The 17,284-nt window shown below is 39.3% G+C and overlaps 1 protein-coding gene across 2 annotated transcripts in view; it reads right to left on the bottom strand.

Moving 5' to 3' along the window:
* Positions 1-14,736, bottom strand: part of ANO5 (anoctamin 5) — a 106,629-nt gene extending 91,893 nt beyond the window's left edge. For both annotated transcript variants that reach the window (XM_035012454.1, XM_035012455.1), the window contains exons 1-2: positions 14,277-14,736; positions 3,226-3,272 (exon numbers count right to left, since the gene is read on the bottom strand). In XM_035012454.1, coding sequence (XP_034868345.1) covers positions 3,226-3,272; positions 14,277-14,316 — 87 coding nt within the window. In that variant the 5' untranslated portion in view covers positions 14,317-14,736. The remainder of the gene's footprint in view (positions 1-3,225; positions 3,273-14,276) is intronic.
* Positions 14,737-17,284: the final 2,548 nt, after the last annotated feature.

The raw sequence follows: 17,284 nt of genomic DNA, 5'->3' as shown, positions 1-17,284 counted from the left end.
AAATTTTCTTTTTCTTGTATCTAGTTTTGTGAATTGGTGTGAATTTCTTTGGGTTTATTTATTTCTGTGATTCCTTCAGCTTCTTGAATCTGTAGGTTTAGGTCATTTGACAAAAATTTCTATTCTATCTCCAAATTCAGTGATTCTTTCTTTTATCCTTTCCACTTTGCTGTTGAGTTTTTTTTATTTCAGTTATTCTATTTTTCAGTTTTAAGCTCTCCATTATGTTCTTCTTTAAAATTTCTATTTCTTTTTTTTTTTTTTTTTTTTTTTTGGTGAGACTTTCTATTTTTTTTATTTGTTCAAAGAATGTTCACAAATACTCATTGAAGCATTATTATGATAGTTGCTTTACAATCCTTATCTAAATAATTCTAACATCCATGTCACCTCAGCATTGGTATTTGTCTTTTCTCATTCAAGTTGATATCCCCTTCTGGTTCTTCATATTACATGTGATTTTTCTCTTGAAATCTGGACTTTAGAGTTTTATGTTATGAGTCTAGATTTTATTTAAACCTTATGTTTTATTAAGTCTCCTCTGATACTACTCTGGTGGGCTAAGTGGGATGATGCCTCACCATCTGATGCAGGTAGAAGTCCAGGTTCCCCACTCAGCCTCTGTGGACATGAGGGGGTGGTAAGGTGGTGGAAGTGTTTCTCATTAATGATGGCTGGTGTGGGGAGTTCAAACTTACCATTAGACCTTCACTGATCCCAAGCTGGCTAGAAAGGGCAAGGGTGCCTCCTCCTGTTCCCCACATGGCCTTCACTATCAGGGAGTGGTATGAGGTGGTTTTTCTCCGAGATAATGATGAAACCATTGGCTCTCCATTGGGCTACCTCTGATACCAACCCAGCAGAAAAGGGTTGGGCACCTTATTACTACTGCTGAAAGTGGAAGTCTATGCTACTTACATGGTCTCCACTGACATCATGCAGGGGATTGAGAGAGACAGACATGTTAGCATCCAGTGGGAATGAAAGTCCTGGCTCCCCACTCAGAATTCTTTGACACAAACTCTAGGAGGAGTTGGGGCATCCTATTATCACCAGACAGGGGTTAATGCCTAGTCTCCTCATGTCAGCTCTTTTGGAGGGGATGATGGTAGGACTATGTTGTTGTTGTTGTTGTTTTTCCTGTAGTGTTTGGCTACAAAAACAGTCATTGATTAATAGTTTTTTGTATTCCTAGGTCACCCTTTTTCTGGTCCATCACTGAAAGAAAATAGGCTTTTCTTGGTGCTTTGTCTGGGCCAGTTAGCATTTCTGCACTTGCTGGCCTCTCCTACACCCAGTCTGTACTAGATAAAGCAAACAGAAAACCTAGAGAACTAACTTCAGTGTTGTTCCTTGGGTCCTGAGGTCACTAGACAGTTTTCTTCTTCTCTCTAACTTTCAGAGTCTTCTTGTTTTATATATAATGTCCAGGGTTTTTAGTAGTACTTAGCAGAAGGAACAGGGAACATTTCTTCTACTCCTCTTTCTGGAAGCAAAAGCTACAGTCACTTTTCAACAGATTAATTCAATAAAATATCCACTTAATAATTCCAAACTTTATTAGGCATTCTTCAACTATGTTTCAGAGAGATGCTGTTTTTACTCCAAAATACTTTATATGAAAAAAGGTAAGTCAAATGTAAAGCCTTAAAAATCTAAGCAAAATTGTTTCAAATGAAGGGCTATCCAAGGTTGAAAGCAAGGAAGTAATATCCATTGCTTTTTAAATATGCAAAGAGATAAGGAACAGAACAAATATGACTTGATGAAATTGTTTTTCTATTACAGAAGTTTAAGTCTACAGTGTGTGTGTATGTATATATATATATATACATACACACACACATATATACATATATATATATGAAAGATACACACAATAGCAAAGAAATGAACTGGAATTGAAGTTAACTTGAGCAAGCATATAGAGATCTGTGTGGAGTATATTACTATTATGTCAATATGAACAACATGAAAATGACAATATATTTATTACCATTTAAATTGGATCAATAAATCTCATATGATAACTTTTTCTTCAGTCCACTCCAGAGACATACAAATTTTTTACATAGTTACCTTGATTCACTTACTCATTTAATAAACATGTTCCCTGTGTCATATTACATCACTTTAAGTTGTGGAGACTCTGCTTTATGACAGTGTTTTTCAAACTTCAGGAGCAATAAACATCACTTGGGGGTGTTATTTTTAAATCATGACTCTATAACCTTATTGCCCAAGAATACGGTTAGCAGATTGGACCCAGGAGTCCACATTTTTAAGAAATTTTTAAATATAATTGTTATTCAGGTCATCTACAAACTGCATTGTAAAAATCACTGAACTAAATGATTTTCATAGTCCCCTTGGCTGTCATATTCTATTTCTCTCAGCATTTTGATCACAGGTTTTAAAGGAATCCCAGAACTTCTATAAATTTTAAGTCAGCCAGTTTATCTAGCCAGTCTATCTGGTGGGTTGTTTTCTAGGGTGGGAATTTCAGTTATTCCTAAAAATCTATCTATTTTTAAAGAACTTTTTTTCTATCTGGCTGGACACCCCTAACCCAACTCAAAAAAGTCTACCTCTGTGAGTGCTTCTGTGTCAACTAGAGCCTACCAGAAAGATTTTCTTATCCGAAATATCTTTAGAATGCTTATACTCTGTATACAAGAAACGTAAATTTTTAGTATCTTTTTGCAAGTTTATATAAATAAAATAAGGCCTTTAGTTAAGTTCTTATTTTTACAACTTGTATTTAATTTTATTATTATTTCATTTAATATATGTATTTAATTGGAGTTGAGTCACTAGAACTGTATTTTAGTCATCAATAAGCACTCCTCACATACCAGTAAGTGTAACATAAAAAGCTGTCACATATCCCACCCTCATAACACTCCAGCAAAGCATTAAGCCAAATACTTTTCTCTTACACACCAAGACTCAGCATATCTGAGTTTGTTTCACAGGGAGCCTCAAAAGAAATCCAAACGTATATTTGCTCCCTTATCGCATCTAGAAAGATCAAGTGTTAAATCTGCATGAAACATGGAATTTGCTTTCCTTACCAAAAACATGAATAGATTAGAGGACAAAATAAAAAGAATGTAGTATGAGTAAATAATGAAGTACTAAGTATTCAGAAAAAGTACATTTGTAGCCTTGTCTCGATTTTCTGTTCTGACTTATTGGAAACTAATACATATACATTTAACTTACCTCATTCATTCCGAAAACATATTCTGTTTCTATATTGGACATTCTCTCTAAATAAATAAGAAAGGAAAAAACAAGTTAGAATGACCAACTGATCAGAATAGGTTAGAAGTCTGCATGAGGAGAATACAGAAATTCCAAAATCAAACAAAAAAGTTAGAAGAAAAAATACTGAAAGGAAATATCCAAGACCTCCCTGGAGCTAAGTTGTTCAAAATAGCTGCCAGTAGAAGTCAGCACCAAAAACTGTCTATAACCTAGGGGAAAAGCAAACACTGATGTGTAGGATATAATGTCTCCCACTAAGAAATAAAATGAACTCTAATAAATGCAGTTATTAATCTGTAGCCTCAAAACTGGACAGAGGAAAGCATCCAATAGGGATGTCCATAGCTACCTCTTAGTTTTCAGTGCATAAGATTTAATATTCTGTCAGCGTGTTTCCCTGGAATTGAACCAAACTGCAAGGAAAGCACTAAAGGATACCACCAGTTCTAAACAGGCCAAATGACTTTCCTCATACACAGGGATCTTTGTGATAGTTACGTGTTGAGCCATTTGGACTGAAATACATCCTCAAATAAGTTTCTAATGCTAAAAAAAAAAATATTAAACGTAGAAGATTCTTATTCTCCAGTGATTCCACGTTGGAGAAACACCGAGAAATACTTCTCAAGTCAAAATCTTTCTATATAAAAACACTTTTTGGAGAAAATCACAGTGGGAATGGAATAAAGGGCCATCCACAGTAACTGTAATCTTAGGAAGTATTCATATATATTCTGAAAATATAGAAAATATAAATCTACCATTTGTAAACCTTTTTCTGTTTCTTTTTTCTTTCTTTCTTGCTCTTCTTTCTCCATTTTTTATTGTGTAAAATACACATAACAAACTTTACCATCCAACCATTTTTAAGTGTACTGTGCAAAGGCATTAAATATATTCATAATATTGAACAACCATCACCACCATCTATCTCCAGAACTCTTACATCTTGTAAAACCGAAACACAATACCCATTAAAAATAACTCCTCATTCTCCTCTCCTCCAGTCCCTGGCAACCACCATTCTACTTTCTGTCTCTATGGTTTTGACTACCTTATGCACCTCATAAAAGTGGAATCATACAGAATTTGTCATTGTGTGAATGGTTTATTTCACCTAGCATAATGTCCTCAAGGTTCACCAGTGTTGTAGCATATGTCCTTCCTTTTTAAGGCTACACAATATTCTACTGTATGTGTATATCACATTTTATTTATCCATTCATCTGTTAATGAACAGTTGGATTGTTTCCACATTTTAGCTATTATGAATAATGCTGCTATCAACATGGCTGTATAAATATCTCTTTGAAATCTTCCTTTCAATTATTAGAAAGGAATTAGAACAGATCTTAAAAGTGGAATTGCTGGATCATATGGCAATTCAATTTTTAATTTTCTGAGGAACCGCCATATTGTTTTCCACAGCAATTCTACCATTATACATTCTCAACAGTGCATAAAGATTCGAATTACTCCACATCCTCATCAAATCTTGTTATTTTTTGTTTTTTTGATAGTGGCCATTTTAAGGGGTTTGAGGTGGTAGCTCAATTTTTAAAGAACTTTTTTCTATCTGGTTGGACACCCCTAACCCAACTCAAAAAAGTCTACCTCTGTGAGTGCTTTTGTGTCAACTAGAGCCTACCAGAAAGATTTTCTTATCCGAAATACCTTTCGGATACCTTTTTGATTTGCACTTCCCTAATGATTATGCTATTGGGCATCTTTTCATGTTCTTATTGGCCATTTTTATACCTTCTTAAGAGAAATGTGTATCCAAATCCTTTGCCTGTTTTTTAATCAGACTTTTCTATTGTTGAGTTTCAGGAGTACTCTATATATTCTGAATCAGATACATGATTTGGAAACATTTTCTCCCATTCTGTGGTTTGCCTTTTTAGTCTGTTTATGGTGTTTTTTGATGCACATTATTTTTAATATTCATGAGGTCATTTTGTCTATTTTTCTTTTCTTACACGTGCTTTTGGTGTCATATCCAAGAGACCACTGCCAAATCCAACATTATGAAACTGCTGCTCTCTTTTCTCCTAAGAGGTTGATAGTTTTAGGTCTTACATTTAGGTTTAATTCCATTTTGAGTTAATTTTTATATATGGTCATAGGTAAGGGTCCAATTTCATTCTTTTGTATGTGGGTACCCAAATTTCCAGCACCATCTGATGAAAAGACTGTCCTTTCCCCATTGAATGGTCTTAGCACCATTGTAAAGAAATCACTTGACCATATATGTGAGAGTTTATTTCTGGGCTTTCTATTCTATTCCATTGGTCTATATCTGTCTTCATGCCAGTTCTACACTGTTTTTATTACTGTAGCTCTGTAGTAATTTTGGAGATCAGGAAGTGTGAATCTTTCAGCTTTATTCTTCTGTTTTAAGATTGATTGTCTATTCAGCATCCCTTGAGAGTTCATATGAATTTTAGGATGGCTTTTTCTATTTCTGCAAAAAACATCATTGGAATTTTGATAGGGACTGCACTGAATCTATGATCACTTTGGTTAGTACTGACATCTTATTAATATTAAGTCTTCCAAAATATGAACATAAGGTATGTTTGCATTTTTTTAAATTTTTTTCAGCAATGTTTTGTAGTTTTATTTATATAAGTCATGCAATCTTTGGTTAATTCTTAAATATCTTGTTCTTTTTTTAAGTTTTCATTTTAATTTCAGTTAGTTAACATACAGTATTATATTAGTTTCAGGTATACAATATAATAACTCAACAGTTCCATACATCACCCAGTGCTCATCACAACAAGTGCACTCCTGGATTAAAGACCTAAATGTCAGACCTGAAACCATAAAAATCCTAGAAGGCAGTAATTTTTTTGACATTAGCTGTAGCAACCTTTTTTGTAGATATGTCTCTTATTCTATAAATAGAATTTTTTTCTCAATTTCCTTTTCAGATTGTTCATTGTTAGTGTACAAAAATTTAACTGGTTTTTGTGTAGTGACTTTGTAGTCTACTTTTATAAATGCATTTACAAGTTCTAACAGGTTTTGGGGGGGACTTTTTAGGGTTTTCTACATAAAAGATCATATCATCTGTGAATAGAGAGAATTTCAATTCTTCTTTTCCGGTGTGGAAGCCTTTTATTTCTTTTTCTTGCCCAAGTGGTCAGGCTAGAACTTCCAGTACTATTTTTAATAAAAGGGGTAAAAGTGGATATCCCTGGTGAATAACAATAGACATAACTCACATAAACAAAAGCTCTTTGAGGTTCCTAATAATTGTTTAAAGTATAAAGAGGTCCTGAGATCAAAAAGTTTGAGAAGTGCTATCTTAGGTATGAACTCAAAAGAAATACAGGCATTATGGGAATGTACAAGAATGTTCATAAAAGCATTTCTAGGAATAACTAGGAAACCAAAATCATCTCAAATATCCAGAAATAGTAAAATGGATAAAACAATTATGTGGTATTATGGCCAATAATATATATAATAATAGCACATACTGTATCTAGTAACAAAATTGAATGAATTTCAATTACATGCAAAAAGATGGATAACTCTCCAAAGAATATTATTTAGCAAAAAAAAGGGGGGGGCTGAAACTTTAACATTTCACTTATATAAAGATAACTATGCAAAACCCAAGGATGTTACTTAGGAATGAATACTCAGAGGCAGATATTGTTTGGAGACAATTCTCCTTGGGTCACTCACATTTCTGCATACCTTGCTAGTGAGACACTGACTGCCATTTGTTCTGGATTATCTTTTCAAGGATCTTGGGTGAGTGAACACCCTTGGAAGATACAGCATCTCCTTCTGTAGCAAAGGGCAGGTTTGCTCACAGTCCGGGACTATTACAGTGTCTCCGTCCAGAGCAAACAGAAGACATAATTACTGACCAGTACAAAAGACTCAAGTTCCTTAACTTGAGACTGCTCTCCTGTATTGCAACCCACCACATCTGCAGGTATTTTCTGGGCCTCTTTGCATTGATTTTTGGCAAACGGGGCCAAGAAATGGGCAAAAAATCCTGCCACTCTAGCTACTATTAATGCTGTGAGTAATAAACTGTCCTTTGTCTCTGAGCCATGTGTCTTATGTCTTCTACCAGTATCCATGAAACTGTAACGGGATATTCTGTTAACCTCCAGCTATAGTAAAATCTCAGACCTTTAACAGTTCTTGATACTGGATCGTTAATATAACAATGGTAATAATGTGATAATGGCTAACATTTGTTGATTCTCCATTGTTAAGAAATTTACAGTTCTGTAGAGGAAGCAGACCAAAACTTGAGATAAATGCTATAAACAGAGCTGGTCAGGGGAGTAGTTTAGATATGAGAAAATCAGAAAATCTCTCTGAGGCAGGAATATATATACTGAGATCTGAAAGTTGAGGGCATTCAAGCCATGTGAGAACACATAAAGGCTGTAAGGCAGGAATGGTTTTGAGGTGTTCAAAGCAGTGAAGGTCAAGCTGGAGACAAGTAAGTATATGGTAGAGGGGCAGGACAGAACAGAGAGACTCGGAGCACGGGACAGTTTGTGGAAGACTTTGTATACCTGGATTTTTTTTCTAAGTAAAATAGTAAGCCACAAAAAAAGCTTTATTTTTTTAAGTAGGCTCCATGCCCAGGGTAGAGCCCAATACAGGGCTTCAACTCATGACCCTGAGATCAAGACCTGGGCTGAGATCAAGAGTAGGACGCTCAGCCAACTGAGCCACCCAGGTGCCCCCCCCCAAAAAAGGTGTTAAGTCGTATTTACATTTACATTGTATGAAAAGCACAGGTCCTTCAGGGAAGAATGGGTTAAAAGGAAGGGGGAGAGACCAAGCCAAGAGACAAATCAGGAGTTGCTGCAGTAAACCAGTAAACCAGGAAGGAGGTGTGGCTGGCTGGGCTGCAATGGGGGCAAGTGTGTATAAAGACACATCAATGGCTTACAGACACTTATGTAAACATTTGAAATAAACTGCTGTCAAATTTCAGATGTGCGAGTTGAGGAACTAAGATTGAGGACTCTCCTAGGTTTGGGCAATTTGAGAAGATTCTATTTAATAAAATGGGTAAGATTATTAACAGTGGGCAAATACAGGAGAGGCTACCACTGGCTGCCGACAAATATCCTTTCTCCTCCTTCCTCTTTACTAACAAAACCCTAATTATTGGTGAAGCAATGTGCTCTAGCAAAAACAAAAACAAAACAAACCAAAAAGCACATTTCTCAGCCTTCCTTGCAACTTCTATGCATGAATTGAAAGCTCTCAAGTATCATATAAATGACACTAATGTCTACCTTATCAGGTTTGTGCAAGCATTAAATGAGACAATGCATGCAGCTTCATGCAGCCATGGGCGCAGAGGTCAATGAGTGTTAGTTACTTTTGTTGATATTGTTATTATTATTAGGATATATCCTATTATTGATTTTCAAAACTTAAATTCTTTGAGATAAATTCGAGTGTCAAAATAAAGATGAAAGAATTTCTTTTGTATGCAGATCTTTTTTGTTGCAGGGTCTGCTATTAAAAAGTTAATAGTTATGGCAAGCAAAGCATGAAAACTAAACAAATTTGGCTATAGCTGTATCACTTAATTTTTCCAAGTACAGGCTTTCTCATCTAAAAGACTAAAAATATAAGTAAAGATTATTTGAAAAATATAAAACATGGTCCAGTACCATCAGCAAAGGGTTTTACCCATGAATACTGTCTAGATGTACAGCTCAAAACTGCACAATACGGCCACCAACTCTCATTGGATTTTCGAATGAGAATAAAACCAATCTAGCAAACTCTTCTAATATGTATGTAAAAAATAGGATTCCAAGGAATACACCCTTTGTCTTTCAATGCATGGTACTTGAATGCTGACTTAGGGGAGGCTTTTATTTTCTTGAGAACAAAAACAGTCATTATGCAGAAGAACTGTTCCAAGTACAGAGGAAAGAAGTGCAAGCCTTAAGCGAGGACTATAGAGTATTTTAGAATTGTTTTTTAGAAGAGAGAGTTGAAAATCTGTAAGCACTAACCCTTCCTTCCCCTTAGCATTTTTGCTGCATTTAACATAAAACAACTCATTGAAAACAATGTTTTCAAATTGCTATCAGAGCTGGATGCAATGTTTATTTGAGAATTTGGAAAAGGGACAACACAGTTCCTCCAGATTATTTCCTACCCCTACTAATTCTCTCTTACCCTTTTCCCTTTCAACTTGCTGCTGCCCTTCCTTAGAACTAACAATTGCCTTCTTCCTTGGCTAACTATTGCTCGTTTTTCACACCGAATCCGCTCTGACATCCTCCTTTCAGTGCTGGTCTGAAACCTCCTTATCTGTCCCTGTGTTGGTCTCCTACCTGCTCCGGTACCACCCGGAATGGTGCCCTCTCTAGGTACCCAGCCCAATTATATCACCCTCCATGAGAGGGCAAGCCCCCTGAGAGCCAGGTGGGACACACTTTGTAAACTGTCCCCTTTTCTGAAAAGCAGAAAGATTAGAAAAAACGGACGTGTTTCTTCACACTCTGTGCCCCTTCTCACACATAGTGCTCACTAGCTCTCTCTCTGACACACACAGGCACAATTAGATGCTCGCACATGCCAGAGACATAGACAAACTGTCACACTCACAAAGTATGAAGTTGTCATAACGACACATAATCACCAAGCCTCTGTCAAAACAGAAACATATCTGAGGCAGGATTTGAAACCAACAACTCTAAGTCAGTCTCTTGTCAGTCCTCCAGCATCCTCTAAAATCAATGGCAATAATTATACTCTTCCTATGGGCTAGAAATCAGAGATATGAAGGGTTTAATACCAAATGCTACGGAGAATCATAAAATACGAGTGAAAGTAAAGCCAGCCCAAAGACTGAGCTTTGAGTTTCCTCTGGAAGCACATTGCTAAGAATACACACTCCAACAAACCCTGAGCCCAAAAATAGCTCTTGCATTTACCAAATGATCTTCTCAGTTTACACCTCTTCCAGCAGCATAAAACAAAATGCATGTAATCAAATATTCACATTTCTAAAAGAAGGGTGATTTGGCTAAATACAATGCTTAATGCAGTTGTAAAGATTCGAGCAACTTTACATTCAATTTTAAAAGTGCCTTTTCCAATGTTAAGCCCTTAAAACTGTCTTTTGCCATGCTGAATATGTCATAAATCAACTAAAGAATGAATATTTCAAATCACAACTTCCTTACAATGTCAACCAGTCAATATTTCAATTTCAGCAACACTGACATTTTACTAGCAGTATTTGTTTACATTAACTATTTAAATATTATTACACTTGGGGCGCCTGGGTAGTGCAGTTGGTTAAGCAACCAACTCTTGGTTCCCGCTCAGGTCATGATATCAGGGTCCTGAGACTGAGCCCTATATCAGGCTCCATGCTCAGTGCAGAGCCTGCTTGAGATTCTCTCTCCTTCTTCTTTGTCCCTCCCACTCGTTCTATCTTTCTCTCTCTCTCTCAAAAATAAATAAATAAATCTTAAAAAAAAAAAATATATATATATATATATATATATAGTTACACTTTGTCTTTACGATTCATTTTAAAAATTATTAGATAGTAGGAAAATAGCTAACTAGAGAAGATTGATTGCTTATGTGTTCGATTTTGAAGAAAATTTAAAAAATGTAACAAATCCTAGAAATACCTCATTAACTATTATGTCTAAAAGGTAAAATGTTAGCATTCTCTCTCTAGGAAAAAAATCTCATCACATGTAAATCAATTATTTAACTTTCTCCTATTAACTCTTCAAAGGTGATTTAGGGAACATAGAATATACAAGATCCAGGCTTCCCTGTATCAGTAAATTTACTCGAAGACATTAGTTTACATTTTAAAAAACAGAAATGAAAGTAGCTCCTAAAAATGGATGCTGTGGAACCCAGTCGTTTTCAGCCTTCTTCAGTGAATACTTTGGTTTTTAATACTGTGTCGTTAAGCTCTAGGAAGAAACATATATTTAGAATATTTAGAATGGTTTCTGAAAATCCATTGGATTGTTGATGTTAAAAAATATACACTCATTTTAATGCACTTTTCATACAACTCCAGTAATAACAGGGGTCTCTGTAATGGGCAGTAAAACCAACACACAAAATAACTGACATATCGAAAAACATTTAGAAAACTGAGAGTCATCTGAGAGACCAGAACCACCCTGCTCCTTAGGCCTTGTTCTCACCAATGCCCCAATCCTCCACTGCTTGGATGCTGGATCCATGAACAAAACAGGAAACAGGAACTTGGACTGGATGCAGTCATCAGACCCAACCATCAAATATATCGTACTCCACATCAATATCCTTTTCTCCTACCTCCACCAAAGCAGAGGTGAAGTTTTAATCATATTAAGAGGGAATACAGAGAAGTTACAAAGGTCTTTGCCAAGGAAAGGGAAAACAAATTAGTTCAGGAAAAGTTCTAAAAGTCTTCCTGAGATGGACTTAAGCGGCAGTATGACCTCGTGGCTGAAGTAATACTAATTTGAGTACACATTCTAGTAAGCAAAATTATCCTGAGGCTACACTAGATCATACTTCTAACATCTGAAAGAGAATAATGGTCAATCTCTGTTATGTCATATTGATACATTTTTTCTTCATAATGCACAGAAAGTTGCATACTCCACATTTTCCCCTCCTCTCTTCCTTCAATAAAAAATATATTTCTGTACCTTCTCATAGCTTTACTTCAGAAAGACTGATAATAATGACTTACTGAATGTTTTAAGTGGAAAAAAAATATCTATTAAGACCTTCGGACTACTGAAATTATAACTGAAAGTAATTCTCAGCAAAGCAGGAAACCATTAAGTAAGTATAGAAAAGGACTTTCAGTTTTATACATCTAAAAGTCATTTCACTTTGCATAATGAACCAATCATTTTCACTAACAAATAAATTTATGGCATCATTTAGCCAAGCCATTAGTCAAAACTTAAAGTTTTCAATAGTTTTATTTCCTTCTACCTTAAGTTGTTTTTTGATTTAAAGAAAAGGGAATTGCTTTTACGTGACACTATCAAGAACATGGAAAGACAACTCACAGAATGGGAGAAAATATGTGCAAATAATACACAGAGAATATATAAAGATCTCTTAGAATGCAATAATAAAGGGTGCCTGGGTGGCTCAGTTGGTTAAAGCAACCGCCTTCGGCTGGGGTCATGATCCTGGAGTCCCGGGATAGAGTCCCGCATGGGGCTCCCTGCTCAGCGAGGAGCCTGCTTCTCCCTCTGACTCTCCGCCTCTCGTGTACTCTCTCTCATTCTCGCTCTCTCAAATAAATAAATAAATCTTTAAAAAAAAAAAAAGAATGCAATAATAAAGACAATTTAATTTTTAAAATGAGCAAAGGACTTAAGTAGGTATTTCACCAAAGAAGATATATGAATGGCCAATAAGCAGTGGAAAAGATACTTAATGGAAAAGCGCTGGGAAAATGCAAATCAAAACCACAGAGATAGCACTTCACAACCAGTAGATGGCTATAAATAAAAAAAATAAGACAGTAACAAATGTTTGTGAGAATGTGGAGACATTGTAACCTTTACATATTGTTGGTTGGACTATAAAATGGAAAACAGTTTGGCAGTTTCTCAAAATGGTCAATATGAAGCTACCATATAATCAAGTAATTCCAGGCCTAGGTATATACCCAAGAAAAATGAAAACGTGTGTTCATGCAAAAACTTGTACACGAATTTCAGAGAAGCATTATCTGTGGTGACGAAAAAAAAAATGTAACAACCCCAATGTCCTCCAATTGATGACCGGATAAAATGTGGCATATCTATAACAATGGAGTATTATATCGCAGTAAAAAGGAAGGATGCAAATTACAACATGGATGAACTTCACAAACATTATGGTAAGAGAGAGAAGACAGTTACAAAAGACCACATATTGTAAGAGTCTGTTTATAGGAAATGTCCAGAGTAGGTACATCTGGAGAGTAAATAGATTAGTAACTGCCTAGAGCTAAGTGTAGGGAATGGGGGGATGGGGAGTGACGGCTAAGGTTTCTATTTGGGGTGATGATTGCAAAACTCTATAAATACACTAAAAAAGCACTGAATTGTATACTTTAAATGGGTGACTTATGGTATCTAAATTACATCTCAATAAAGCTATTGAGAAAGGAGAGGCGGATGCAATCATGCATTGTATTTCTTGGTGCCTCTGAAGACTGAATGCTAAGATTACTTAGGTGTTTCATCACTTAGAAAAACTGTTTCCATGTTCAGATCTAATACCAAACAAGACATGAAAAGAGAGTGTCACTGAGGGAAGTGTCACTGAGAGTCCCGGAGATAGTCGCAGAAAAATACGTGCATTCTTAAGCATGCGTGTGTACTAAAACAGATCCACAGAACATAGGTCTGCGCCACGGCCTTGGCAAACAATGAACAGATACTTCTCAACGGAAGGGAAGACGCGATGAAAGCCAGTAAAACGGCAGCGTTTCCAGGTGCACAAGAATCTCCAGCTGATCGACCCTAGGGTCCGCCCCCCGCATAATTACCAAGGATCTCAAAGCTTGAGCAGTAATCGGCAAATGAAGAGAGACAAAAGAACTCAAGGGCTAGCTCCCGACACAGGGGACCGCTATCACGCACCCTAAGCGGCGGCTCCGCGTGGGAGGCTGAGGCCGGAGCGCCGCAGCTCCCGCGGCCAGCGCGCTCGCCTAGCCTCCCAGCGTTATTCCACCGCCCGGCGGCGCACACTGGAGCAAGGGGGCGGTCTCGGAAGCACAGCGGTCACAGGACGCAGGTCCCCGGCTAGCGCGAGCAGCAGAGGAAATCACGGTGCGCCGACACCCAGCCACCCGCCGGGGCTCGGACTGTTCCTCTTGCAGCCCCTGTCTCGCGCAGGGCATGCCACCCAGCGAACGTCCCCGGGATCCAGGCCGCAGGGCCGCCAACGTCCCCCGGGGTCCCCGCGCGCCCAGCCCGACCCTCCCCCGCGCCACTGAGTCCGCCGGCTCCTACCTTCCTCCTGCACCATTTCCAGGACGTTTGGGTCGCCCATCTTCGCCAGCTCGTTGATGACACCGACCGAGTGGTGGCAGATGGACCACTGCGACTGGAGGTGAGGTCTAGGGTAGACGTTGACTCGAATCGTGGGCCGCTGGCTTTGCTGCCCCGACGACACCCAGTTGGCCAAGTTTTCGTCCGTCTTCACTCTGAGGACCTCCTTCTCCTCGCTCTCCACCAGCCTCGGGTCCTTCAGCCAGCTGGGCTTCTTCTCCAGCCGGTGCTTATTCTCGACCTGCTTCGTGCCTTTGGCCCTGCGCTTTACCTCCCTCTCCCGGTAGCGCTCCTGGGTGCCCTCCCAGTACCTTTCCCGGAGCTTCCCGGGCTCCGGGACTCCCCGGCTCCGCAACTCCTCCCTTAGCTTGCGGATACTCTCGGCCTCGCAGGACCGCCCCTCCGCTTTCACCCCGTCCCTCTCTCCCCGCCCCTCCGCGCCCCTCCCCCCCTCCGGACCCGCCGCCGCCGCTCCCTCGGGGGCCGCCCTCGCCCCGCCCCTCGGCTCGGCGGGCGCCCAGCCCGCCCGCCCCTCCCTGCTCCCGCCGCCCGAGCCCGTGGGCCTCGGCTCCTCCGCCTCCTCGGGGCCCGCCGCCTCCGGGACCGCCACGGGCCCCGCCGCCTGCCGGCTCCCCTGGCCGCTCAGCCCCATCAACAGGCCTTGCTGGTCCCCTTCCTCCCGGCTGGCCCACACCCAAGACAGCTGGTCCGCCCGGCCTGCCTCCTCCCATCTCACCGAAGCCGCCTCCTCCGGTCTCCGCCGACCGGCCTGCTCCTCTTCCATCGGCCGAGCCCTCCGCCTTCCGCGGGTGGCACTCGGAGGGAACCCCCTCCCAGTTGAGGAGTTACTTTTTGTCGGGTGAGGAAAAGCCCCCCTTCCTTAAGGGGGCCCCTGCTTTAAGGATGGCGCGTGGGCGGGTCTCCGAGGATCCTGCAGCCTCTCCCTTCCGCCTCTGCCACCTGCCGCGCGGGTCTTTTCTCCTGGCCCGGCTTCCTTCCTGGGCGCTAAACCCGATCTCTGTCTAAGACAGTTGCGGACAAGGCAGACACTTTTTGCCTGAGTTCGAATTCAAGCAATGCCCCTTAAAAGTTGGACGCATTGTGCGAGTCTCTAGAAGCTTCAGTTGCCTCACCTTTAAAATAAGAACAAAAGCACCTACCTCCCAGGGTGTTGTGAGGAGTGCGGAGTGGTAGCATAATGGGCTAAAATTCAGCTGCTCTCAGAACTCAGCCATGTTACCTTGAGCCCTGCTCCACCTCAAAGTGTCCCTTAGTGCCTCGAGCAGAGGAAATGGCCCCACTCTTCACAGGCTCCTCTGAACTGGTCCTGTGTGGTTGAGATCCTATCAACTGCCAGCTCCCCAATAATTGGGAGGTAAGAATTATCGTCTAAGGGGGGGAAATAGATGAGGGACGGTGAACTGAGGGTGCGGTGGTGGTCTGAGCTGAAGGCCTTGACAGTGCTGAAAAGGGAGTGACTGAGTTTGGGGCAGGGATGGGGTGATTTAAGAATGAGGAGGAGATGACCAGGGAAAACTTGACCTTTCTTCATTTTTATGCTATTCTTTTTTTTTTCTTTTCTATTGACATTTTGGAACTGAGAATTACCTTTTACACGTGAGGAAACAGGCCTAGAAAGAAATGTTTTTGGTGAAGGTCACGGTTAACTGTGCAAATGAAAATCTTTTTTTTTTCTTCTTTCTTTTCTTTTCTTTCCTCTTCTTTCATTTTCTTTTTCTTTCTTCTTTTCTTCCTTTCTTTCCTTTTCTATACCATGCTCTCTGTTCCCTATTTAAACTTCTAGAAATGGCATCAGTTCTGGTCAAGCGATTTGAGACTAGAGACAATTCCTTACTTGATGCATTTTGGAATTGTGTTTGAAATATGAATGTACATAAGTTAAGCAATAGTCCTAAATGTGATCATAATAAATCACTAGTTATGATGTGAGTGTTTAGTTTTTTTTTTTTAAGATTTTATTTATTTATTTATTTGACAGAGAGAGACAGCGTGAGAGAGAACACAAGCAGGGGGAGTGGGAGAGGGAGAAGCAGGCTCCCCACTGGGCAGGGAGCCCCATGTGGGGCTCGATCCCAGGACTCTGGGATCATGACCTGAGCCCATCCCAGGACCCTGGGATCATGACCTGAGCCGAAGGCAGCCACTTAACGACTGAGCCACCCAGGCGCTCCAGTGTTTAGTTTTTGCCTCCTGATTATTAATCATTGTTTGATTCCAGTAAGATGTGGAACAACATGATGTATTTCTTGTTTTTCCCGTATACCAGTACTCTGCTAGGTGCCGTGATACATGATTAAACAGATGACTACAATCTTTGTTTTACATAGATTAAATAAAAATAAATGCAATAGTTATTTTTCTATAATTTTATAAATTTGTTTTATATTTCTTTATTCCGTACCATATTTGAAGTGACACATATGAGAAGACATTTCATGTTGATGATTTTGCACAAAAGTAAATGGAATTTTTGATGGTGTATTTGCTGATATTTTATCAACTTCTTGTAAACTTTGTTAACAAAAATTTGAAGGCTTCTTTTGTTCCTTTGGTAAAGGTCTTTATCTTACCCATAACTCTTTGGAAATTTTCTCTGTATCCTTATCACTGAAATATTTTATATTGCTTATCCATTTATAATTTCAGGATCTGTCCATTTCCTCCATTGCTACATCCTGCATCTTTCAACAGAATCGTCAACAACACATTTCCAGAATTTTGTTCTGAATAATGAATACATGTTCTTTTTTTAAAAATTTTTTATTGTTATGTTAATCACCATACATTACATCATTAGTTTTAGATGTAGTGTTCCATGATTCATTGTTTGTGCATAACACCCAGTGCTCCATGCAGAACGTGCCCTCCTCAATACCCATCACCAGGCTAACCCATCCTCCCACCTCCCTCCCCTCTAGAACCCTCAGTTTGTTTTTCAGAGTCCATTG

This window comes from Mirounga leonina, unplaced genomic scaffold (genome assembly GCF_011800145.1).
Source record: "Mirounga leonina isolate KUSES-001 unplaced genomic scaffold, KU_Mleo_1.0 Mir_166, whole genome shotgun sequence".
NCBI lineage: Eukaryota > Metazoa > Chordata > Mammalia > Carnivora > Phocidae > Mirounga > Mirounga leonina.
Note: the sequence above shows the minus strand (reverse complement) of the source record. Positions and strands in the feature narration are given on the sequence as shown.